General features: G+C 45.9%; 1 protein-coding gene across 1 annotated transcript in view; it reads left to right on the forward strand.

Annotated features, from left to right (window-relative positions):
* The window catches only part of LOC134344236 (cryptochrome-1-like), a 92,146-nt gene that overhangs the window by 31,502 nt on the left and 35,572 nt on the right, over window positions 1-25,072 (forward strand). Inside the window, exons 3-8 of the mRNA XM_063043698.1 lie at window positions 489-631; window positions 3,208-3,392; window positions 7,431-7,519; window positions 8,428-8,568; window positions 10,647-10,958; window positions 21,547-21,698. Coding sequence (XP_062899768.1) covers window positions 489-631; window positions 3,208-3,392; window positions 7,431-7,519; window positions 8,428-8,568; window positions 10,647-10,958; window positions 21,547-21,698 — 1,022 coding nt within the window. The remainder of the gene's footprint in view (window positions 1-488; window positions 632-3,207; window positions 3,393-7,430; window positions 7,520-8,427; window positions 8,569-10,646; window positions 10,959-21,546; window positions 21,699-25,072) is intronic.

The following is a 25,072-nucleotide window of genomic DNA, read 5'->3' on the forward strand; positions in this document are numbered from 1 at the left end:
GTCGTTGGGTGTATTTAAGGCAGAGATTAATAGGTTCTTGACTGGATATGCCATCAAAGGTTATGGGGAGAAGGCTGGAAACTGGGCTGAGGAGGAGATAAAAGAAAGGATCAGTCATGATTGAATGGTGGAGCAGACTCAATGGGGCAGATGGCCTAATTCTGCTTCTATGTCTTGTGGTCTTTCCCATCATAATGGTCCTTATCCTAATGCTGCAGTACCTCCTGCCTGATGGTGGTGGGGTTGGGGGGGTGAGGTCAGAGGGATTGTTTGATGGATGGGAGGGCTCACTAAGGGCCCTGCATTTACAGTGCTTCCGATAAATATCTCTGGATGGTAGAGAAACAGCAATGATCCCTGAAGCAGTCTTCACAGTTCTGTGTAGGAACATGCAGTCAGATGCCTTGTAATTCCTGTATCAGACTGATTAAAAATATATTTTTGTATTTATTATTCACTAATTACCCTGTCAAATTGTCATGTGACAGAAATGGAATATTAATCGTTTAACGTTCGAGTACGATTCTGAGCCATTTGGCAAGGAGCGCGATGCGGCCATCAAGAAGCTGGCCAGCGAAGCTGGAGTGGAGGTCATCGTCAAGATCTCACACACGTTGTACGATTTGGACAAGTATGTACAATTAAATATTTACACAGATGTAGAGAATTAAATGATATTGTAAAGTTAACATTGAACAAAGGCACAGAATAAGTGGAATGTGGGCATCATTCCTGTTCGGATATTATGAAGAATTTCTGTGACAATTCAGCTCCTGAAGCAGATTATACAGTGTCCACTTTATTAGGAACCCCCTGATTATTCCTCTCCAGAGGTGCTGTGTAGTTTGCTGAGTTCCTCCAGCAATTTGTGTGTTGCTCAATAGGAATTGAGAAAACCATTGCAGCAATGCTCCCTAAACTCTGGAAGTTTCTGCTTTGAATTCTTTACTGGTGGGGCAAAGCCTGCCTCTCTAACAACCTATCCGCCAGTTTTTAAATGGTGGTGGTCACCCGTCATGTCCGACAGCGACAGGAAACCCGTGTGTGAGAGCTATTAAAGTGGAAAAGCTGTTCCACTGTGGCAATTCCACTCGGAGATCTGGGTCCAGTGGTACGAACAAGTTTCACAGCTGTGGTCCTCCTTGATCACAGCGGATGACCATGGTGTTTCCTATGCCTCCATTATGCCTTTCGAGTATTGCAGAGCCCCTTCCTGGCTGTTGGATATCACCGGCGGTTTCGTCTGCCCAGTCCGCTGGAGCAGACTTCACGTGCTTGGACAGGCATGTCCCAAGCTTACCCGGTTATGTGGCTACCAGCTACACTCACCCGGTTTAGTCCACCTGTCGAAGCAGTGTGTTACCAGGGTATGGCCAGCAGCCACAGGGAGCCGTATGCGAGAGCTGAGGGTCCAATGTGAGAGATGAGTGGGCTACCCAGAATGGACACAACAAGCTCTGTCACCAGAGGTGCTACCCGTGCACCCCAGTTTTAATGTGCAGCACTGAACCTGCAGTCCACTTCTGTTCAGTTTGAATTTAGCTGATTAAAACATACCAATAGTCAAGGAGGTCACTCATTAGCATCTCATGGCAAAGGGGTCTTCAGAGCTTGCTGAGTAGCATCCTCATTTTGATGTTGAAATGCTACCCCCCGAACAAACTCCCGAACTCACGTACACTCTCCCATCCCGCACTGGTCACTTTGCATCTTTTATTTCTGCTGTTCCACATATATTTACGGCTGTTTGTTTTATTATAATAGTGCCAAAACATTATACTGTCTTACACTAACGTGCTTCTGGCACTTTATGCCAACCTGTCACTCTGTGACTGTGCTGGATCATAACTGTATGCGCTAGTTCGTATCCATCTGTGGTGTGTGTGCCTGTATATACAGTATGCACTGTATTGTGCACCTTGGCCCCAGACGATCACAGTTCCATTTAGCTATATATGCTTGAATGGATCTGAATCTGGTTTAATGTCACTGGCCTACATCACGAAATTTGTTATTCTGCAGCAGCAGTGCATTACAATACAAAATCATTACGATAAGTGTGTGGGTGTGTGCATGCACACTCACATCTGTGTGATTGAGTAGTGTAAAAAGAGAGGAAAATATTACTCAGGTAGTGTTCATGTGTTCATTGTCCATTCAGAAATCTGATGGCGGAGGGGAAGAAGCTGTTCCTGAAACGTTGAGTCTGTGCCTTCAGGCTCCTGTGCGCCCTGGGTGACGGTAGCAATGAGGAGAGGGCATGTCCCTTTTTTTTTGAGGCATTGCCTTTTGAAGGTGTTCTGGATGCTGGGGAGGCTGGCACCCATGGTGGAGATAGAATGACAATAAACTTAACACTCACAACACGCTGGAGGAACTCAGCAGGTCAGGTAGCATCCGTGGAAAAGATCAGTCGACGTTTCGGGCCAGAACCCTTCATCAGGACTAAAGAGGGAAGGGGCAGAGGCCCTATAAAGAAGGTGGGGGGAGGGTGAGAAGGAGAAGGCTGGTAGGTTCCAGGTGAAAAACCAGTAAGGGGAAAGATAAAGGGGTGGGGGAGGGGAGGCAGGGAGGGGATGGGCAGGAAAAGTGAAGAAGGAATAGGGGAAAACACAATGGGTAGTAGAAGGAGGTGAAACCATGAGGGAGATGATGGGCAGCTGGGAGAGGGGACAGAGTGACATAGGGATAGGGGAAGGGAATTACCGAAAGCTGGAGAATTCTATGTTCATACCAAGGGGCTGGAGACTACCTAGATGGTATATGAGGAGCTGCTCCTCATCATGGCAGTAGAGGAGGCCATGTATGGACATATCTGAATGGGAGTGGGAAGCAGAGTTGAAGTGGGTGGCTACTGGGAGATCCTGTCTGTTTTGGCGGACGGAGCGGAGGTGCTCGATGAAGTGGTCCCCCAATCTGCGTCGGGTTTCACCGATGTAGAGGAGGCCGCACCGGGAGCACCGGATGCAATAGGTGACCCCAACAGACTCAAGTGAAGTGTTGCCTCACTTGGAAGGACTGTTTGGGGCCCTGAATGGTGGCAATAGAGGAGGTGTAGGGACAGGTGTAGCACTTGTGCTTACAGGGATAAGTCTGTGTTTTCGTATAACAGATAATTGACTTTCAAGTTAAGTATTGGCAAATCAGATAAAATGAATGCGGACGCAGCTGTGGATTATTTTTGCCATGTTCATGTTATTTTTGCAGAATAATTGAACTGAACGAAGGACAACCACCACTGACCTACAAACGATTCCAGACACTGATCAGCCAGATGGATCCACCGGAGGCACCTGTAGAAACAATTGATCAAAGAACTATTGGGAAATGCACAATACTGGTGCTGGATGAACACAATGACAAATATGGAGTCCCGTCACTGGAAGAACTTGGTATGACTGATGTGCAGATGCACTCTGTTGTTGAGAGTGACCTTTTGCCTTTCTAGACCATAAGTCTCAATCCCATTCTGCTACCTTTTCCTCATAACTTTTGCCCTGACTAATCAAGAACCAGTTTTAAATAAACCCAATGAGTTGGCCCTCAGCTGCCTGTGGCAATGAATTCCACAGATTCACTACTCTCTGGCTAAAGAAATTCCTCCTCATCTCTGTTCCAAATGGGAATCCTTCTAATCTGAGGCTGTGCCCTCTGGTCCCACCATAGGACATGCTCTCTTCTCACTGCTGCCATCAGGAAGGAGGTGCAGGAGCCTCAGGACCCACATCACCAGGTTCTGGAACAGTTATTATCCCTCAACCATCAGGCTCTTGAACCAGAGGGGATAACTTCACTCATATCACTGAACTGTTCTGCAACTTATGGACTTACTTTCAAGGACTCTTCATTTCATGTTCTCAATATTCATTTATTTATTTTATTATTTTTTTCCTTTTTTTTTTCTTTTGTATTTGCACAGTGTGTTATCTTTTGTACACTGGTTGTTTGTTGGCCCTGTTGGGTGCGGTCTTTGATCGATTCCATAATGGTTCTGGATTTACTGTGACGGCAAGAAAACAAATTGCAGGGTTGTATGTGCTGCATACAGTATGTACGCTGGTAAAGGTAAAAAGTACGTGTATGGGTTATAACTGGGGAATTCATTCTCCCACAGGTCACCCTGAAACAAAGAAATACCATGGAACCCATTTAAGAAACCATCAAACACCCAATGTGCGAAAGCAGAGCAAATCGCACAAATAGCAAAACCACAAACGTACAACAGATAGAATACCAAACATCAAGCCAGGGGTCTGGGATTATTCCCTTTAGTTCAGTGCAGCACCATGCCCCCAGCCCATTACAGGCTGCAGGGACGTTCTTCACCGAAGTGCCCAGTCCGCATCGTGGTCAAACCACTCAAAAACAAGCGAAACAAATCCTAGAGTAGATGCACCATGAAGCTCAAAGTCCTCCAAAACCAGTCCACAGCCTCGCTGACCAATGTGGATCCCGAGACTCGTGCACTTTCCTCTGACAGCAGCTAGCGAGAGGGGGAGGAAGACCGGCCAAACACAGGTAGATGGTGATGAACACCTGCCCGTCCTCCGCTCCCTTCCTCGCTGACATCATCCTTTCTCGATTCCTCATTTGGAGAGGAGCAATGGAGTCAATTGCGGGCTCCAGGCTGCACACCACACGCCCAACGTCACCGAACTCCCCTCGGAGACAGCAAAGTGCCAGATAGCTCATTCGGCCCCAAAACACACCATCGAAATGTAGATCTCAGGTTCCCATCAGATTTGAAAGAAGTAGTAGTAAAGGAAGTAGTTTTGTGAACTGTCTGCAGGACGTCACTATTGTTCACTGGCATCATCTTCCCCACAGAATAAATTTAATTTGAAGTTTAAACTTTATAGCAAACATCCTCCCCACATTCACTCTATCTAGCCTGTTGAATATTCAAAAGGTTTCAATGAGATCCATATGAATAACATCTAACAAAGGTTAGTGTAACCTGGTTCGATAATTTTCTTTGATGTCTACATTGATCAGGGGATTAGTTGTTTCAGAATCAGAAATAGGTTTATTCGCACTGACGCATGTCATGGAATTTGTTGCTTTGCTGCAGCAGTACAGAGTGATTTGAAAAATATTGAGGTAGTGTTCGTTGGTCCATGGAGTGTGGAGAAATCTGCTGGTGGAGAGGAAGAACCTGATGCTAAATCATTGATTGTGTGTCTTCAGGCTCCTGCACCCACTTCCCTGATGGTAGCAATGAGAAAGTGGGTATAAGCCAGGTGGTGAGGGTCCTTAATGATGGATGCCACCATCTTCTGAAGGTGTCTTCAGTGCTGGGGAGTCTGTTGCCCATGATGGAGGCTGACTAAGTTTTCAATGTTGTGCAGCTTTTCCCGATCCTGTGCAGTGGCTGCTCCGAACAACCATGAATAAGGTTATCGGTAATGGAAGTGGAAATCGGGTGCCATGTCAAAAGGGGCAGCCAATCTAATTCCACTTGATTCTTGCAGAAAGTTTGAAATTTAAAGTAACACACACAAAATTTTAACATCTTTAACATCTGCCGGACGATGCTGAGGATGTTCTACGAGTCTGTGGTGGCCAGTGCGATCATGTTTGCTGTTGTGTGCTGGGGCAGCAGGCTGAGGGTGGCAGACATCAACAGAATCAACAAACTCATTCTTAAGGCCAGTGATGTTGTGGGGATGGAACAGGACTCTCTGACAGTGGTGTCTGAAAGGAGGATGCTGTCCAAGTTGCATGCCATCTTGGACAATGTCTCCCATCCACTACATAATGTACTGGGTGGACACAGGAGTACATTCAGCCAGAGACTCATTCCACCGAGATGCAACACAGAGCGTCATAGGAAGTCATTCCTGCCTGTGACCATCAAACTGTACAACTCCTCCCTTGGAGGGTCAGACACCCTGAGCCAATAGGCTGGTCCTGGACTTATTTCCTGGCATAATTTACGTATTACTATTTAACTATTTATGGTTTTATTACTATTTATTATTTATGGTGCTACTGTAACGAAAACCAATTGCCCCGGGATCAATAAAGTATGATTATGACTATAAATGCTGGAGGAACTCAGCCGGTCAGGTAGCATCTATGGAGAGGAATAAACTGTCAATGTTTCAGGCCAAGACCCTTCTTCAGGACTGGAAAGGGAGGGGGAAGATGCCAGAATACAAAGGTGGGGGTGGGGGAAGAGGGAAAGGAGGACTAGCTAGAAGGTGATGGGTGAAACCAGATGAGTGGGAAAGGTGTAACGCTGGAAAGGAAGGAATCGGAAAGGGCAGATCTACTTCTTGATAGGGGATTAGAGATCGCAGCTCTAATCCTTGCTGTGTCTTCGCCATTCCCTCTGACCTTCCATTCTCTGAGATGGAGCGTTCTGCCCCCTTTACTCACACCTCAGTGAGTACCACTCCCTCAGTGATTCCATTGTTCATTTGTCCCTCCCGGCACCTACCTCTAACTTTACAATTTGCCAGAATTTGTGGCAATTGTAAGCATAGGCTGGTTCAGTTAAACTTCTGGTCTAGGTGAATGACATTCACTCAGTGAGTGTATGTATGTGGTCTTCTGTGACTTTAGCCCATCCACTTCAAAGTTCAACGTGTTGTGTGTTCAGAGATGCTCTTCTGCACACCATTGGTTATCAAATAATGTGTGGAAATCCCAGGAGATCAGCAGTTTCTGAGATACTCAAACCACCCCATCTGGCATTCAATGGTCAAAATCACTGGGCTCACATTTCTTCCCTGTTTTGATGTTTGGACTGAACAACAACTGAACCTCTTGACCATGCCCACATGCTTTTGTGCATTGAGTTGCTGCCACATGATTGGCTCATTGGATATTTGCATTAATGAGCAGATGTACAAGTTACATAATAAAATAGCCACTGAATGCATCAATGACTGGGACTTCTCTATGGTAATACGATCAACTGTCAGAGGCAGGTGGCCGGAGCTTTCATGTTTGACATAATCTGTCTTTCTTCTGGTTTATTGAAGAGAATCAGGGTAGTTTCTGACTATCAATTGTTTCAGGATATCATTGGAAGTCTTTGGGTGTATTGTAACAAAATTGAATTGGGAGAGATTGTTTGGCCAATGGAAGTCTTTGATAGCTGTTGTGATCAGACAACAACAAGCAAAGTTTATCAATCATCATAATCCCAAATCAATAATTGGTCTTATCAAGTCAGTGAGTATATTTAAAGTGGAGGCTGATAGCTTCTTGATTAGTCAGGATGTCAAAGGTTACTGGAAAAAGACAGAAGAATGGGATTGAAAGGGAAAATAAATCAGCCAGAAGAAGACTTGATGGGCCAAATGGCCAAATTCTGCTCCTATGTCTTATGGTCTTATCCCAAAGCGAAGCTCAAGCTATATTAATTTAACCATGGATATTTGACTAAATGGTAATTGATTACTTGACATTTGTCTTAATAGGTTTTGATACTGAAGGTCTGAATCCAGCTGTGTGGCCGGGTGGAGAAACCGAGGCTCTAACTCGTCTTGAAAAACATTTAGAGCGAAAGGCAAGTAACTTGGTTTTTTGAGGCATTACATTCAGTTTCCTCAAAATTGGGAACAGTACTTAGCTTAGCTCAGTAGTTTGTGGGACAGGTGGGAGAGATCCTTGATAATGCTAAATGCCCATCCATCCCACAATCACTTTGACCCCACCACCATCAGGCATTGGGACAGGAACTGTCAGGATGGGAAACTGCTTCTTCCCCCAGACCGTAAGACTATTGAACTCCCTGCCACCACTCGATTCCTTGTGTATGAAGCACCAGTGGTGTTATGCTGTTTACTTTTTAACTTGTGTCGTAAATGCACCTCATGCTAAATGTCAATCTTCTGGAATATATTTTATTATTTGTTCATTTATTTGTGTGTGAGTTGTATTTATTTGTTTAGAAAGGGCGGAATAGTCCCTTTCAGCCTTCGAGCTGCACCATCCAGCAACCCCCAACATACCAGATTTAACCCTAACCTAATGACAGGACAATTTACAATGACCAACTAACTAACTAACTAGTACATGTTTAGACTGTGTGTGCAAACCAGAGGACTTGGAGGAAACTGTGAATTCCACAGGAGGGGGCGTGGGTGTGGGGGTGTGTACAGTCTCCTTACGGAGGGCGCTGGGATTGAACTCTGAACTCCAGCGCCCCGAGCATTGCACTAGCTGCTACACCACTGTGGTGTCCACTGTGTTTGGTGCCTCGGTCCAGAGGAACTTTGTTTCGTTTGGCTGTATACGCGTGTACAGTTGATTGACAATAAACCTGAGCTGTCCCAGTGAACAAGGTTGAGAGACTCCCATGGGGACTGGGTGAAGTTTGCATGAGTGTCTAGTTGTTATTTAAGAGGAGCAGAAAATGGGTAAAATATTTGAACTTTGATATTACAATGTTTTGATCATCTATTTCTCTTGCAGGCGTGGGTAGCGAGCTTTGAGAGGCCCAAAATGAATGCCTTTTCACTGCTGGCAAGTCCCACAGGGCTCAGTCCTTATCTCCGATTTGGCTGTCTGTCCTGCCGCCTCTTCTATTTCAAGCTGACAGATTTGTATAAAAAAGTAAGTTAAGATTGCATCTTACTATAAGTTCATTACTGATATAGGGGCTGTCCCCATCAATTTGAGATCAAAGTAAATTTATTTTTCAGTATGTATATGTCAACTCTGAGATTCATTTACTTGTGGGCATTCACAGAAAATTGACGAAATGCAGCAGAATATATGAAAATTATACATAAACAAAGACAAACAATCAATGTGTAAAATACAAATTGTGTAAAATAAACAAATAAATAATACTGAGAGCTTTAGTTGTAGAATCCTTGAAAGTGAGTCCATTGGTTGTGGAATCAGTTTGGAGTTGTGAGAGAAGTTATCCACACTGGTTCAGGAGCCTGATGGTTGCAGGGTAGTAACTGTTCCTGAACCTGGTAGTGTGGGATCTGAGGCTCCTGTACCTCCTACCTGATGGTCATTATGTGAAGAGAGCATGTCCTGGATGGTGATGATCCTTGATGGGTGCTGCTTTCTTGGGTGCTCCGTGTAAATGTGCCCTGTGGTGGGGAGGGCTTTTCCTGTGATGGACTGGGCTGTGTCTGCCATTTTCACTGGGGTGTTCTGTTCCTGGGCATTGATGTTTCTATACCAGACTCTAATGCAGTCAGGGTGCTCTCCAATGCACATCTATAGAATCAATCTGAGGTCACGGTATACCAGTAGTAATCTAGTATAATCCTTCCCCAAATCTCTTGGAAACAGTGAAAAATGACGAGAAATGTGTGTGTGGACACACAAAATTCTCTGTCTAAAACCCAATATAAAAATACATAACTAGCTACAGTATTTTAAGAGCAACACACACAAGACGCTGAAGGAACTCAGCAGATCAGACAGCATCGATTGAAACGGTTCGGGTCGAGATCCTTCATCAGGACTGGAAAGGAAGTGGGAAGAAGTCAGAATGAGAAGGTGGGGCAGGGGAAGGAGGACAATATGGTAGACAGTGGGTGAGACCAGGTAAGGGGGAAGGTGGGTGGGGGAAGTGAGAAGCTGGGAGGTGATAAGCGGAAAAGGCAACAGGTTGAAGGAGGAAGAATAAGAAGGAATTGTTATTGTAATGATTAATATATGGAAATAGTTTTCATTCAACCTGAGTACTTTGATTAATTTTGGATATGAACATCACCCCACATAGAATTTTTTTGAAAGTGCTGGATTTTTTCCCCACATCAAGTGCAGTGCTTTTGAGCTGAGTACAAAAAGAGAAGTCAAAATGTTCACATTGCATAATTTGATGATTACAGATTTGAGTAACGTTTTTGTCCCTATTCCCACATAGTTACTTAGGAAGAAGGCACTGGAAGAGCGACAGTGGTTTTAAACATTTACCGTTGCTGCCTTCCATCTAATTATCCCAGCTCATTGAAGCAAACCAAAATGTTAATATTAATTTTATTTGTCATATGCTCATTGAAACACGCACTGACGTGTGTCATTTGTGTCAAATCAAATTGAGGAGGATTGTGCTGGGAGCAGCCTGCACATGTCACCACCCTTCCTCTGCCAACATAGCATGTCCCTAAGACCATTAGACTACAAGATATAGGAGCAGAATTAGGCCATTCGGTCCATTGAATCTGCTCTGCCTTTCCATCTGGCTGATTTATTATCCCTCTCAACCCCATTCTCTTGCCTCCTAACTGTAGCCTTTGATACCCCGACTAATCGAGAACCTACCAACCTCTGTTTTAAATATACTCAATGATTTGGCCTCCACAGCTGTCTGTGGCAATGAATTCCACAGAGTCATTAACATCTGGCTACAGAAATTCCTCCTCAACTCTGCACTAAATAGACATCCCTCCATTCTGAGGCTGTGCCCTCTGGTCCTAGACTCCCCCACTATAGGAAACATCCTAATCACATTCTCTGTATCTAAGCCTTACAATGTTCGATGGGTGTCAATGAGATCCCCCTACATTGACACTCCCTTCATTCTTCTAAACTCCAGGGAGTACAGAGCCATCAAACGCTCCTCGTACATTAACTCTTTCATTCCTGGTTTCATCCACCTCAGCTCTGTTCCAGAGGAATTTCTGTAGTTTGTGGTGTTGCTCAACAGTTGTTTTGTCTTCCAGGTGAAGAAGAATAGTTCACCTCCACTCTCCCTCTACGGCCAGCTTCTCTGGCGTGAGTTTTTCTACACGGCAGCGACCAATAACCCGAACTTTGATAAGATGGAGGGAAATCCAATCTGCATGCGCATCCCGTGGGATAAGAATCCGGTGTCACTGGCCAAGTGGGCGGAAGGGAAAACTGGGTATCCCTGGATCGACGCCATCATGGCACAGCTGCGTCAGGAAGGCTGGATCCATCACCTGGCTCGGCACGCTGTGGCCTGCTTTCTGACACGAGGGGACCTCTGGATCAGTTGGGAGGAAGGCATGAAGGTAACGAGAGAGGCTTAATTATTATAGAACAGTACAGCCCTTCAGCCCACAATGTTGTGCCAATCTTTTAACCTAGATCACGACCAATCTAACCCTTCGCTCCGACACATCCCTCTGTTTCCTGTCATCATTGAGCCTGTCTAAAACTCCCTTAACTATCCCTAATGTACCTGCCTCTACCAACACCCCGGTACCGTGTTCCACGCACCCACCACTCTGTGTGCACGAACACTATGATATTCCCCATGTACTTCCCCCTTTCCCTGAGGATCGTCACCTTGTCGTGCCGGAGAGAGGTTTGTGAGTTCCTCAGATCCAGAGAGCAAAGCCGTCTGGTGTTCAGCTCCTGGCAGAGACAGTCTCCCGTCTGGTGTTTAACTCCTGACCTGGGTCATCCATCTGGGTTTGGCTCCTGGCAGGGTCACCCGTCTGGGGTTCGGCTCCTGGCAGAGTCAGTCACCCCTCTGGCGTTCGGCTCCTGGCATGGGTCACCCATCTGGCGTTCGGCTCCTGGCATGGGTCACCCGTCTGGTGTTCGGCTCCTGGCAGAGACAGTCTCCTGTCTGGCGTTTGGCTCCTAGCATGGGTCACCCATCTGGCGTCCGGTTCCTGGCATGGGTCACCCGCCTGGCGTCCGGCTCCTGGCCTGGGTCACCCGCCTGGCGTCCGGCTCCTGGCCTGGGTCACCCGCCTGGCGTCCGGCTTCTGGCAGGTGGTACGATCAGGGGGAGGTTCCAGACAGAGCAATCCAATCAATATCACAACGGTGGAGTTGCTGGAATCAGAATCAGAATCCGGTTTATTATCACCGGCATGTGATGTGAAATTTGTTAACTTAGCAGCAGCAGTTCAATGCAATATATAATCTAGCAAGAGAGAGAGAAAAAAATAATAATAAATAAAATAAAACATAATAAATAAGTAAATCAATTACGCACATTGAATAGATGATTAAAAAAAGTGCAAAAACAGAAATACTGTATAATAAAAAAGTGCGGTAGTGTCCAAAGCTTCAATGTCCATTTAGGAATCAGATGACAGAGGGAAAGAAGCTGTTCCTGAATCGCTGAGTGTGTGCCTTCAGGCTTCTGTACCTCCTACCTGATGGTAACAGTGAGAAAAGGGCATGCCCTGGATGCTGGTGGTCCTTAATGATGGACGATGCCTTTCTGAGACACCGCCTCCTAAAGATTTCCTGGGTACTTTGTAGGCTGGTGCCCAAGATGGAGCTGACTCGATTTACAACCTTCTGCAGCTTCTTTCGGTCCTGTGCAGTAGCCCCTCCATACCAGACAGTGATGCAGCCACGGTATAACTATAGAAGTTTTTGAGTGTATTTGTTGACATGCCAAATCTCTTCAAACTCCTAATAAAGTATAGCCGCTGTCTTGCCTTCTTTATAACTACATCGATATGTTGGGATCAGGTTAGATCCTCAGAGATATTGACACACAGAAACTTGAAGCTGATCACTCCCTCCACTTCTGATCCCTCTATGAGGATTGGTATGTGTTCCTTCGTCTTACCCTTCCTGAAGTCCACAATCAGCTCTTTCATCTTACTGACGCTGAGTGCCGGGTTGTTGCTGCGACACCACTCCACTAGTTGGCATATCTCACTCCGGTACACCCTCTCGTCACCACCTGAGATTCTACCAACAATGGTTGTATCATCAGCAAATTTGTAGATGGTATTTGAGCTGTGCCTAGCCTCACAGTCATGTGTATACAGAGAGTAGAGCAGTGGGCTAAGCACACACCCTGAGGTGCACCAGATGATGCCACATCACATCACAGTGAGGGTGGATGAAGACAGCAGTGAAGGGTCCTCAGACATCTTGTACTCCATGTCACTGACCCTGATGTGTCAAGGGCCGTGTGCCGGCTGCCCATGCATCAGTCTCACGATGTTAAACGAAGTTACACACTGGTATTTTCTGTTAAGGAGAACGTCAGACTCGACTCGAGTCCTGCATCGCATTACTGTATTTGCTCCACTTGGCAGGTTTGTTTTGCCAAACGTGATTATATCCTGTGAACTTGTGTCATTCCAGTTCTTGAGCTGGACTGTAACTGGTGACCCGAACTGTCACTGGGGACTGGGGACCCGAGTGAACTGTGAACGGGGACTGGGTACTCAAGCGGGAGTGTGAATGGGGAGTAGGGACCGTAATTGGATCGAGAATGGGTACTGGCGCTGCACCGTGGACACAAGCTGGGCTGTGGGGAACAGAGCCGGCCTGTGAGTGGGATCCCGAGTGGGACTGAGAGTGGGGAACCGAGCCGGACTGTGAGTGGGGACCCCGAGCCGGACTGTGAGTGGGGACCCCGAGCCGGACTGTGAGTGGGGACCCCGAGCCGGACTGTGAGTGGGGACCCCGAGCCGGACTGTGACTGAGGCTTGGAAGCTGGAAACTGGACAGTGAATGGGGACTGTGGTCCTGAGCTGGACTGGGGCCAGAGCTGGATTGTCACTGGGGACTAGGGACACGAGCTGTACTGTGACTGTGGGCCCTCGCTGGATTTGGACTGGGGACTGGGCGCCCAGGCTGGGCTGTGAACTGGGATCCTAACTGGACTGTGAATTGCGTCTGGCGACCCAAGCTGAACAGTGAATGGAGACTGGGGATCTGAGATGGGCAGTGAATGTGGACTGGCTACCTGAGCTGGACTCTTAATTGGGACTGGGGACCGAGCAAAACCGTGACTGAGATGGACTGTCAGTCTGGACTGGGGACGGAGCTGGACTGTGAGTGGGGACAGGGTAATCGAGCTGGACTGTGAATGGGGGCTTAGAGGCTGGAACTGGACTGTGTCTGGAGACGAGGACTGGATCTGGATTGTGACTGGGGACCCGAGCTAGACTGTGAAATAGGACTGGGGACCCAAGCTGGACTACGAATAGCAACCGGGGACCCGAGCTGGACTTTGGCTGATGACCCATGCTGGTCTGTGGCTGGGGACCTGAGCTGGACTGTGAATGGGACAGGGGAGCCAAGCTGGACTCTGAGTGTGGACTGGGTCAGCATCAGGTTTAATACCACCGCCAAATGTCATGAAATTTGTTGTTTTGTGGCAGCAGTACATCGCAATATATAAAAATAAAAACAATAATAAAGATTGTACATATTTTAAAAGAAAGTAGTGCCAAAAAAGAGGGGATAAAATAGTCAGGTAATGTATATGGGTTCACTGACCACTCAGGAATCTGATGGCTAAGGGGAAGAAGCTGTTCACTGAAATGTGAATCATGGAAAAATACAGGAAAGATACAGACCCTTCAGCCCATCTAGTCCATGCCAAAACCATTTATATTGCCTACTCCTGTTGACCTGCAGTGGACCCTAGCCCTCCATGTCCGTACTACCCATGTATCTTTGCTTAATTGGTGAAATCGAGCTCACGTGCATGACTTGTGCTTGGAGCTCCTCCCATCGGAGTGAATACGTTTCTCTTCAAGTTTCCTTTAAACTTTTCACCTTTCACCCATAACCTCTGTTTGCAGTCCCACCCAACCTTAGTGGTAAAATCCTGTTGCATTTACCCCCTCTATACTCCACATAATTTTGTATACCTCTATCACATCTCTCAGGGTCTATGTTCTAAAGAATAAAGTCTTAACCTATTCAGTCTTTCCTTGTAACTAAGGTCCTCCAGACCTGGAAAAATCCTTGTAAGTTTTCTCTGTTCTCTTTCAAGCTTGTTTACATCTTTCCTGTAGGTATGTAACCAAAACTACATACAATATTCCACATATGGCTTCACCAACATCCTGCATAACTTCAGCATAACAACCCATCTCCTATACTCATACTCTGATTTGAAAAGGCCAATGTGTCAAAAGCTTTCTTTTTGACACTATCCACCTGTGACACCATTTTCAACAAATTAATGACCTGTATTCCCAGATCCCTTTGTTCCACATTTTCCTCATACCCTGGTTGGTCCTACTGAAGTGTTTGTCTGCATTAAACTCCATCTGCCATTTTTCAGCCCATTTTTCCAGATGAACCAGATCCCTCTGTAAGCCATGACACCATTCCAGTCTTGGAGTCATCCGCAAATTTGCGGAATCAGTCCACTACGTCACTACGTTATCGTTCAAATTATTGATATAGATGACAGACAACAACGCACCCAGCACTGATCCCTGCAGCATCCACTAGTCACAGGCCTCCAGTCAGAGAGGCAACCATCTACTTCCACTCATTGGTTTCTCCCACAAAGCCAATGTCTAATCTATTTTGCTATCTCATCTTGAATGCTAAGCGACTGAACCTTCTTAACCAACCTCCCAAGCGGGATGTTGTCAAACGCCTTGCTAAAGTCCGTGCAGAGAAAATCCATTGCCTTGTCTTCATCCACTTTCCTGGTAACTTCCTTGAAAAACTCCACAAGATTGGTTAGACCAGACCTACTATGCACGAAGCCATTATGTTTATCCTTAATCACTCTACGCCTATCCAAATACTTCCATATTGGTTTCCTTGGAATGTTTTCTAATAATTCCTCACTACCTTTGTCAGGCTCACCAGTCAATAATTTCCTGGTTTCTGTTTAGAGTCCTTCATAAACTGAAACAACATTAGCTGCCCTCCAATCTTCTAGTACCAATCTTGTCAGTAAAGATGATTTAAATCTCTCTGCTCGGGCCCTGGGAATTTCTGCACTTGCCTCCTGTAGGGTCTGAGGAACACTTTGTCAAGCTCCTGAGTTTATCCACCCTAATCTGCCTCTGGCAGCAAACATCTCCTCCTCTGTAATCTGTTTAGGGCCCATGAAGTCGATGCCACTTTGCCTCACTTCTATAGACTCTGTGTCCATCTCCTGAGTAAACACAGATGCAAAGAATTCATTTAAGATCTTCCCCAGCTGTTTTGGCTCCACACATGAATTACCATACTGATTTTCCATTTGTCCTTGCAATCCTTTTGTTCTTAACAACTCGTATCTGTGGAATCCCTTAGGATTCTCCTTCACCGTCTCTGCTAGGGCAACCTCATGCCTCCTTTTAGCCCTCCTGATTTCTTTCTTAAGTGTTCTCTTGCATTTCTTATATCCCATAAGCATCTTATTTGTTTCTACCTGCCAGTCTGTGTGTTTTCAGGCTCCTGTACCTCCTCCTTGATGGTAGTATTGAGAAGAGGGCATGTGCTGGGTGTTGGCGGTCCTTAATGATGGAAGCTGCCTTTTTGAGGATTATTCTTTGGAGGATGTCCTTGATGCTGGGGAGGTATAATCGAGCAGATTGAGCTTACGACTTTCTGTAGCTTTTCTGATCCTGTGTGGGGCCCCTCCATAACAGACAGTGATGCAGCCAGTAAGAATGCTCCTCACCGTACGCCTGTAGAAATTTGAAGAACTCTGAAGTGATAGTCCTAACCACTACACTATCATGCTTCACACTCACAATCACACAAACACACACGCGGACACACACACACACACACACACACACACACACACTCACAATCACACAAACACACGTGCACACACACACACACACACACACACACACACACACACACACTTCTCCTTCCATTTACTAATCAGCTCATTAGCCCATCTGAACCACGGCTGTGCTCTGAGTTTCAGAATGGTGGTCCTGGCATAACTTCAAACTGGGCATCAGAGAACAGTGGGTATGGAGAAGATGTTTAGCATTGTCAGGGAGTCTAGGACCAGAGGGCATAGACTCTGAATTGAGGAACATCCATTTGGAGCAGAGATGATGAGGAATTTCTTTAGCCAGAGGGTGGTGAATCCATGGAATTTGTTGCCATAGACGGCTATGGGGGCCAAGCTGATGGGTATATTTGAAGTAGAGGTTCATGGGTTTTTGATTAATCGGGGCGTCAAAGGTTACGGGGAGAAGGCAGGAGAATGGGGTTGAGAGGGATAATAAATCAGCCATGACAGAATGGTGGAACAGACTAGATGGGCTGAATGTCCTAATTCTGCTCCTATGATTGTTTAAAAAGCACTATCAGGATCTCTGCTAGTCAAGTGTAGAAGAGTAATTTCCAGACATTTTTTTGTCAACAGTTCATAACACCACAAAGTTGCACAAAGCAGAGTCAGTTTTTGTCACTGTACTGAAAGAGTTTGAATTTGAATTGACTTTATTTCTTACATCCTTCACATACATGAGTAAAAATCTTTACGTTACATCTCCATCTAAAAGTGCAATGTGCAATCAGTAATTTATAATAATTTATGATAAATAGAACAGTCAATGCAATATAGAGTACACTCAGATCAGTGTGAGTTAATCAGTCTAATGGCCTGGTGGAAGAAGCTGTCCCGGAGCCTGTTGGTCCTGGCTTTTATGCTGTGGTACCACTTCCCAGATGGTAGCAGCTGGAATAGATTGTGGTTGGGGTGACTCGGGTCCCCAATGATCCTTCGGGCCCTTTTTACACACCTGTCTTTGTAAATGTCCTGAATAGTGGGAAGTTCACAACTACAGATGCGCTGGGCTGTCCGCACCACTCTCTGCAGAGTCCTGCGATTGAAGGAAGTACAAGTTCCCATACCAGGCAGTGATGCGGTCTGTCAGGATGGCTGGAGAAGGGACCAGTTCACATGGAGACTTCAGTGCCACAACCAATATTTTATTTGTTCACCAAACCTGGCACTATCTCATGGTCACAAACGAAAAAATCTGCAGATGCTGGAAATCCAGAGCAACATACACAAAATGCTGGAGGAACTCAGCAGGCCAGGCAGCACCTATGGAAAAGAGTACAGTCGACATTTTGGGCTGAAGGGCCGACTGTGCTTTTTTTTTCCATAGCTGGCTACCTGGCCTGCTGAGTTCCTCCAGCATTCTGTGAGTGTTGCAATATCTCGTGGTCTCAGCTTTCTTCATATCGTGTGAGGTGAATCAAGATTGTTTAATTTCATTTCCTGTACACAAGTGTAATGAGAAAATAATTGTTACTCTGGACCTGATGTTGCACAAAAAACACAGTAAGGTAAAGAACACAATAATAAGAAATACAATAAATATAAATACATAAGATAGCTTACATACATAGATTGATTGTATGTCCATAAAGTGATGCCAGGCTGTACATAAAGTGACCGATGGGAAACAGTAAAGTAGTGGTGGAGATAGTGGCTGGGGTGTTGATAGGTCTTACCGCTTGGGGAAAGTGACAGTTTTTGAGTCTGGTGGTCCTGGTGTGGATGCTACGTAGCCTCCTCCCTGATGGGAGTGGGACAAACAGTCCGTGAGCAGGGTCTGTGAGATGGTTCATGATATTACTTGCCCTTTTCTGGCACCTTACTTTCTATCCGTCCTTGATGGTTGATGATCTGGTGCTGGTGATGGAGTGAGCAGCTTTCTTTGCCCATTGTAGAGACTTCCTGACCACCGCTGTACAGTTTTTGTACGTAACAGTGATGCAGCCTGTTAGGAAGCTCCCTACTGCGCATCTGTAGAATGATGTGAATGTGGTAATGAGTGGAATTGATGCACAACTGATTCCCGTAACAGTGAGAATCTGGGGAAGCAGAAATGGATCGTCCCTGCTGACATACCTCTGTCCTATAACAATATGCAGCATCAGAGATCACTGATCACAGTTCAATTCCTGCCCCCCGGTCCTATGACAATATAAAGCATCAGGGATCACTGATCAGGGTTCAATTCCCGCCCTCGGGCTGTGAGGAGCTTACATGGGTTTCCTTTGGATGTCTGGTTTCGCTCCATGTTAACCGTGTATGGGTTAGTAAGTTGTGGGCATACTACGTTGTTGCTGGGAGCGTGGCGGCAGCTGTGAGCTGACTAGTGCAATGGCGGCATACCTGTTCACAGCGGCCACACCGGGTCCAACCAAAGGTGCAATTGTTTGTCCTTGATGTTGTTTTTGACGGTCATAAGACACGACCGGTTATTAAGAACATTAAATACCACAGGTCTGCCCCATCTTGGAGTTGCCTGCTGCGGGAAGGCGTTGGGGTCAGTGTGCAGTCTAACAGTGGGTGATTGCCTTGGTGATCACGAGAGCACGTTGCACGTTGCTGCTGTAGAATACTGCAAGCCCGGTGCAGGGTTTCATTGGAGAGACCGGTGGCACGGCAGCTGCATGGCCTCGGACTAGGCACAAGCCGTGGGGTTGACTGTAGCTGGCACCCGGGGAGAGATGGTGAAAGTGGTGTGGGAGAGAGATGAGGCGCAGTGAACATGCTGGTTAGGGCATGGCCCCTCTCATCGTGCTGTCCTCCTGTGTTCCCACAGTGGAAGGCGAGCTGGATTACGTTTCTCTGCAGACTGCTGCGGGCTTGCCCAAGTCAATGGCACCCATGCACCATCAATCTACAGCACGTGTCCCACAGTGACGTGGGCTGTATTAAAATATTTCTGTGTGGCTATATGATGTTTACTGCTGTCTTGCGTGTTTATGTGCGTTGTGCTGTGTGTGTGACCATTGGTACTGTGTTTTGCTCCTTGGCCCCCAGAGTAACACTGCTTCACTTGGCTGTATTCATGGGTTCATGTATGGGTGAATGGCAATTAAACTCAACTTGAAAAACCTCACTGATTTGATACAAATGATGCATTTCACTGTATGCTTCAATGTATAAATAAAGTGAATCTTTAACCCTTAGAAGCAAAATCTAGCTCTCAGCTGGAAAGTATGGGTCAAGTTGGACTTGAAAGGCAAATATTTTCTTTCATGTCTGAAGTGACAAGATTAAAGAAGGCAGGGTAATAGACGTGTTTACCTAAAATCCTTCTCATGGAATCACAGGTACAGTAGATAGGGTCGTAAAACAAAGTTCTTGGCACAATGGCTTTCGTAAATCAGTGTATTGAGTACAGGAGTTGGGATGTCATATTGAAATTCTATAAGACGTTGCTGGGGCCTAATTTGGAATACTGTGTCCAGTTTTGGAAAAATGTAGTAAATAAGATCAAAAGAGTGCAGAGAAAATTTGCAAGGATGTTGCTTGGACTTGAGGACCAGAGTTATAGGGAAAGGTTGAATCACTTAGGACTTTATTCCCCTGAGGTTGGGTGAGACGAGAACTAGGGGTCATGGGTTAAGGGTGAATGGTAAAATGTTTAAAGGGAGAAAGAGGGGCACCTTCTTCACTCAGAAGTGGTGAGAGTGTGGAATGAGTTGGCGGCACAAGTAGGTGATGCAGGTTTGATTTCAACATGTAAGGGAAGTTGGGATGGGTATATGGATATGAGGGGTATGGAGGGCTATGGTCCTGGTGCAGGTCAATGGGACCAGGCAGAATAATAGTTCATCATGGACTAGATGGGCCGAAGGGCATGTTTGTTTGCTGTTGTGTTCTATGGCTCTATAAAACTCATGAAAGAAGTTTGCTGGATAATGGAAAGCTTGTGATGGCTGTAACTCTGCTACAGAGATGTGGTCAATAGGTTTCCGTCTAAACTGAAGGAAATGTACGTCTCGATCAGTGCTTTGAAGCCCTGACATGAAAAGTCCCTAAAGCACTACTTCAGAATCTCTCTCCACAAGTGCTACAGGAACTAGAACTAGGGGACATAGCCTCAAGATTTGGGGGAGTAAATTTAGGACAGAAATGAAGAGGAACTGCTTTTCCCAGAGAGTGGTGAATCTGTGGAATTCTCTGCCCAATGAAGCAGTGGAGCCTACTTCAGTAGCTATATTTAAGACAAGGTTGGATAGATTTTTGCATAGTAGGGGAATTAAGGTTTTGGGGAAAAGGCAGGTAGGTGGAGATGAGTCCATGGTCAGATCAGCCATGATCTTATTGAATGGCGGAGCAGGCTCGACAGGCCAAATGGCCGACTCCTGCTCCTATTTCTTATGTTCTTATGTTTCCTGCATTTTCTGTTACTTAAATAAAACATCAAACAGCACAGCAACATGACCTTCAGCCCACAATGTTGTGCCAAACCAAATAAATTAGAAATCAAGTGGCAACTAATCCCTTCTGCCCACACAATGTCCACATCCTTCCATTTTCCTCACCTTCATGGCCCATTTAAACATCTCTCAAAAGTCTTTAATGTTTCTGCCTCCCAGTCATGCATTCCAGGCACCAACCACTTTGTGTTTAAAATAAAAAGAACTTGCCCCTCACGTCTGCTTTAAAATTACCCTCTCTCACCTTAAATTTATGTCCTCTGGTATTTGACATTTCAACCCTGGGAAAGAGATATTGTCAGTTGATCTACACCTCTCATAATCTTACAAACCTCTGCCAGATCTCCCTTAGCCTCCGCCACTCCCGAGTAAAGAACCCAAGTTTGTACAACCTCTCGTTACAGCACATACTCCCTAATCCAGGCAGCTTCCTGGTAAACATCTTCTGCCCCCTCTCCAAAGCCTCGACATCCTTCCTATAATGGGGCAACCAGAATTGAAGGCAATGCTGCAGATGCGGCCTAATGAGAGTTTTATAAAGCTGCACTTGGGTTCCTCGGATTTATACTAGGACTGCTGCTATGCTTGTACTGAAAGGGAAAGGGTATTGATCTGAGATGCTGTTTCATTCACGAGAAATGATATTTTCCAGAATGTTCTGGTAGAAGTTCACGGCTAGCTGCCACTCTGAACCTATCTGCCGTCCTTTGGTTGCAGGTGTTTGAGGAGCTTCTGTTGGATGCAGACTGGAGTGTGAACGCTGGCAGCTGGATGTGGCTGTCCTGCAGCTCCTTCTTCCAACAGTTTTTCCACTGCTATTGCCCAGTTGGCTTTGGGCGCAGAACAGACCCCAATGGAGACTATGTGAGGTAAGTGTCTACCAGCTCTTCATATACGTGTGAAGGAAAGTAGTCTTCTTGTACGGAGTTTTTCTGATTGTTTGTGAATCTGTGGACAACACTGGAACCATGAGAAATCTGAATACCCATGCTTGGGAATTAGATTTTTCTTAAATCCTTTCAACATTTCAGTCCCTACGCACACAGGGTTATTTACATTTGCTGATATTACAATTGCCCTTTTGACACTGCGGCTGCAAGTTCAGGGCAGCCCACACAACTTCCAGGCAGTCTGAGCAACTGCAATTGTGAATGCAGAGAAGACTGGGTGTGCAGATTTTAATCAAGTCTATTGTAATTCTTTGTTCTACTGTGAATGCCTGTAGTAGCAAAGGGAGTTGGTGTTCGAAATAACAGGCGACTTTGCACCCAGAAGACCGTTCAAAGCTGATCCGCCTGAGTATGAACGTGGCCGAGCTTTTACATTCTCGGTGAGGAGATTACCAGTAAAACTACATTCTGACAACAGAATGGTGGCTAAGTAACATACTAGATCCTGATGACAGAGTAACACGATTGTCCACGGTCTAACAGTAAATCCAGTTTTCTATTACAACAATGGGTGCACACTCTAATATAACTAATGAAACTCCTGAACCTTGGACGCCATTACTGCTGCATTCCATGTCTCCACATGGGCGCCATGGTAGCATCGAGGTTTGAGCGACGCTATAACAGCTCGGAGTGTCGGAGTTCGAAGTTCAAACCCAGCATCCTCTGTGAGGAGTCTGTACATCCTTTTATGGAACGTGCCGGTTTTCCCTGAGTGCTTCTGCTTCCTCCCACAGTCCAGGGATGTCCCGGTTAACAGATTAATTGGTCTTTGTAAACTGACCCGTGATGAGGCTAGGGTTGAATCATGGATTGCTTGGCGGTTCAGCTCGGAGAGCCAGAAGGGCCTACTACTGGCTGTTTCTCTAAATAAATAAATAAATACTCTGAGACCTCTGTCAACCAGAGCTGACTGTGGGTCTTGCATCCCAGCTGTCTAGATACACAAGCCCGGGGAGTACAATATGGAGAGCAAGTTGTTGCCCATGTAGCAAGCTCCCCCTCACCACACATCTGATGAACCCAAAGGAATGGCAGAGACCGATACAGTTTGGCACCAGAGGGGTTACAGGAGCTGCCAGACAGTGTTGAACTCAATGCAGGACTGCCTTAGGGACTCCAGCTCTGGATTTTTCCCTCAGGATTTACCTCCAAAACCTTCCCCATGAGTGGGTACAGCTGCAAGACAGCAGAGGTTTGAGATCAGCGTTTTCCTTCTCCTAAATGAGCTGCCAACCAAGGCTGATGAGCCCCAGCTTCCCAAAGCAACCGGTTTTAAGGCACCAGTAACCTTTGCCCCTTCTCCTGTCAGTAGAAACGGTTCCACCAGGCTTAGTAGCTAAGCTACACATGAAGGCCAGGAGCTGGACTCGATTGTGAGAGGCTATTTGAGACTCACACCATTGGAAGCATTTAATAGGCAGTGGGAGCTGGTCCCTATTACCAACCCCAGCTGTAACAACCTTAAGGAACCACTTATTCATAGAGACTGACTAAATTTATACAACTCACCTCTTGCAAATGTCATCTAGGATCCTGCACCAAACTGTCTCCTCTGAGTGACCCAGCAGGCAGTGTGCAAGTGTTTACTTCCAGAGGAGAGACTTGGCTGTTGATGGTGATGGGAGCAACGCCAATCATTCTCTGCCCATTCCAGATGATTAAAAATCTCTTGACGTGCAAAATTTGGAATCAATTTCTCCTTTGACATGAGGTCACAGGGTCACAGGGCACTACTGCAGAAACCGGCCCCTTGGCCCATTTGGAACATACAATATCACCACACAGACCCTTTCACCCACCATGTTATGCCAACTTTTAACCCCCACCAAGATCAATCTAACTCGTCCCTCCCACATAGCCCTCCATTGTCCTATCATCCATGTGCCTATCGAAGAGTCTCTTAAATGTCCTCTAATGTACCCACCTCCACCACACCCCCTGGCTGTACATTCCTCCGTCTGAGTAAAAAACTTGCCTCCAACATCCCCACTGTACCTTCCATCAATAACCTTAAAATTATATCCCCTGGTGTTAGCTATTTCCACTCTGGGAAATGTCCCTGTCCACTCTATCTCTGCCTCTGGTCATTCTCTATCAAGTCATTTCTCATCCTCCTTCACTCCAACGAGAAAACCCCAAGCTCGCTTAACCTATCCTCGTAAGACATGATCTCTCTGTAAACTTTTCCTGAATAGTGTATTGTTGTCTTACCAGGCTGTACTAAGTGACCAATGACATAAAATTGACCTTTCTATGTCCAACTTGAAATAATCCTTGTCTCTGCAACATGACGTATCAAATTAAAAAATAACAACCCATTGGACAGGCACCTGCCCGTCCAACCACACACCTGTCCGCACACCCACCCAACCATCCACCCACCTATATATTGTATTAGTACAATCAATGATGAATGCTAAGCAGTGACTTAAGGTTTTGATTGACAGGAGAGAGGCATTTTGTGTAGTGCAGAGTCTCAGACAGGCACGTCAGGCCTTAAGCCGTGACCTTGCCTGACAAATCTGGAATTCTTTGAGGAAATAACAGTCAGGATAGACAAAGGAGAATTGGCGGCCGTTGTTTACTTGGATTTTCAGAAAGCCTTTGACAAGGTGCCACATATGAGGCTGCTTAACAAGACAAGAGCCCATGGTATTGCAGGAAAGATACTAGCATGGATACAGCATTGGCTGATTGGCAAAGACTGTGAATAAAGGGAGCCTTTTCTCATTGGCTGCTGGTGACTAGTAATGTTCTGCAGGGGTTGGTATTGGGAGTGCTTCGTTTTTACATTGTATGTCAATGATTTGGATAATGAAGTTGGTGTTTTTGTGGCCAAGTTTATGGATGATACAAAGATAGGTGTAGGAGCTGGTAGTGTTGAGGAAGCAGGGAATCTGCACAAGGACTGAGAATGGGTAAAAATAACTGATGGAATATAGAAGATAGAATACTACAGCACAGTACAGGCCCTTCGGCCCACAACATTGTGCTGACCCTTAAACCCTGCCTCCCATATAACCCCTCCCCCACCTTAAATTCTTCCATATGCCTGTCTAGTAGTCTCTTAAACTTCACTCATGTATCTGCCTCCACCACTGACTCAGGCAGTGTATTCCACGCACCAACCACTCTCTAAGTAAAAAAATCTTCTTCTAATATTCCCCTTGAACTTCCTTACTTTAAAGCCATGTCCTCTTGTATTGAGCAGTGGTGCCCTGGGGAAGAGGTGCTAGAAAAAGCCTGCTTGCATTTATCCTATCTATGCCCTCATTATTTTGTATACCCCT

The sequence above is a fragment of the Mobula hypostoma genome, chromosome 3, assembly GCF_963921235.1.
Source record: "Mobula hypostoma chromosome 3, sMobHyp1.1, whole genome shotgun sequence".
NCBI lineage: Eukaryota > Metazoa > Chordata > Chondrichthyes > Myliobatiformes > Myliobatidae > Mobula > Mobula hypostoma.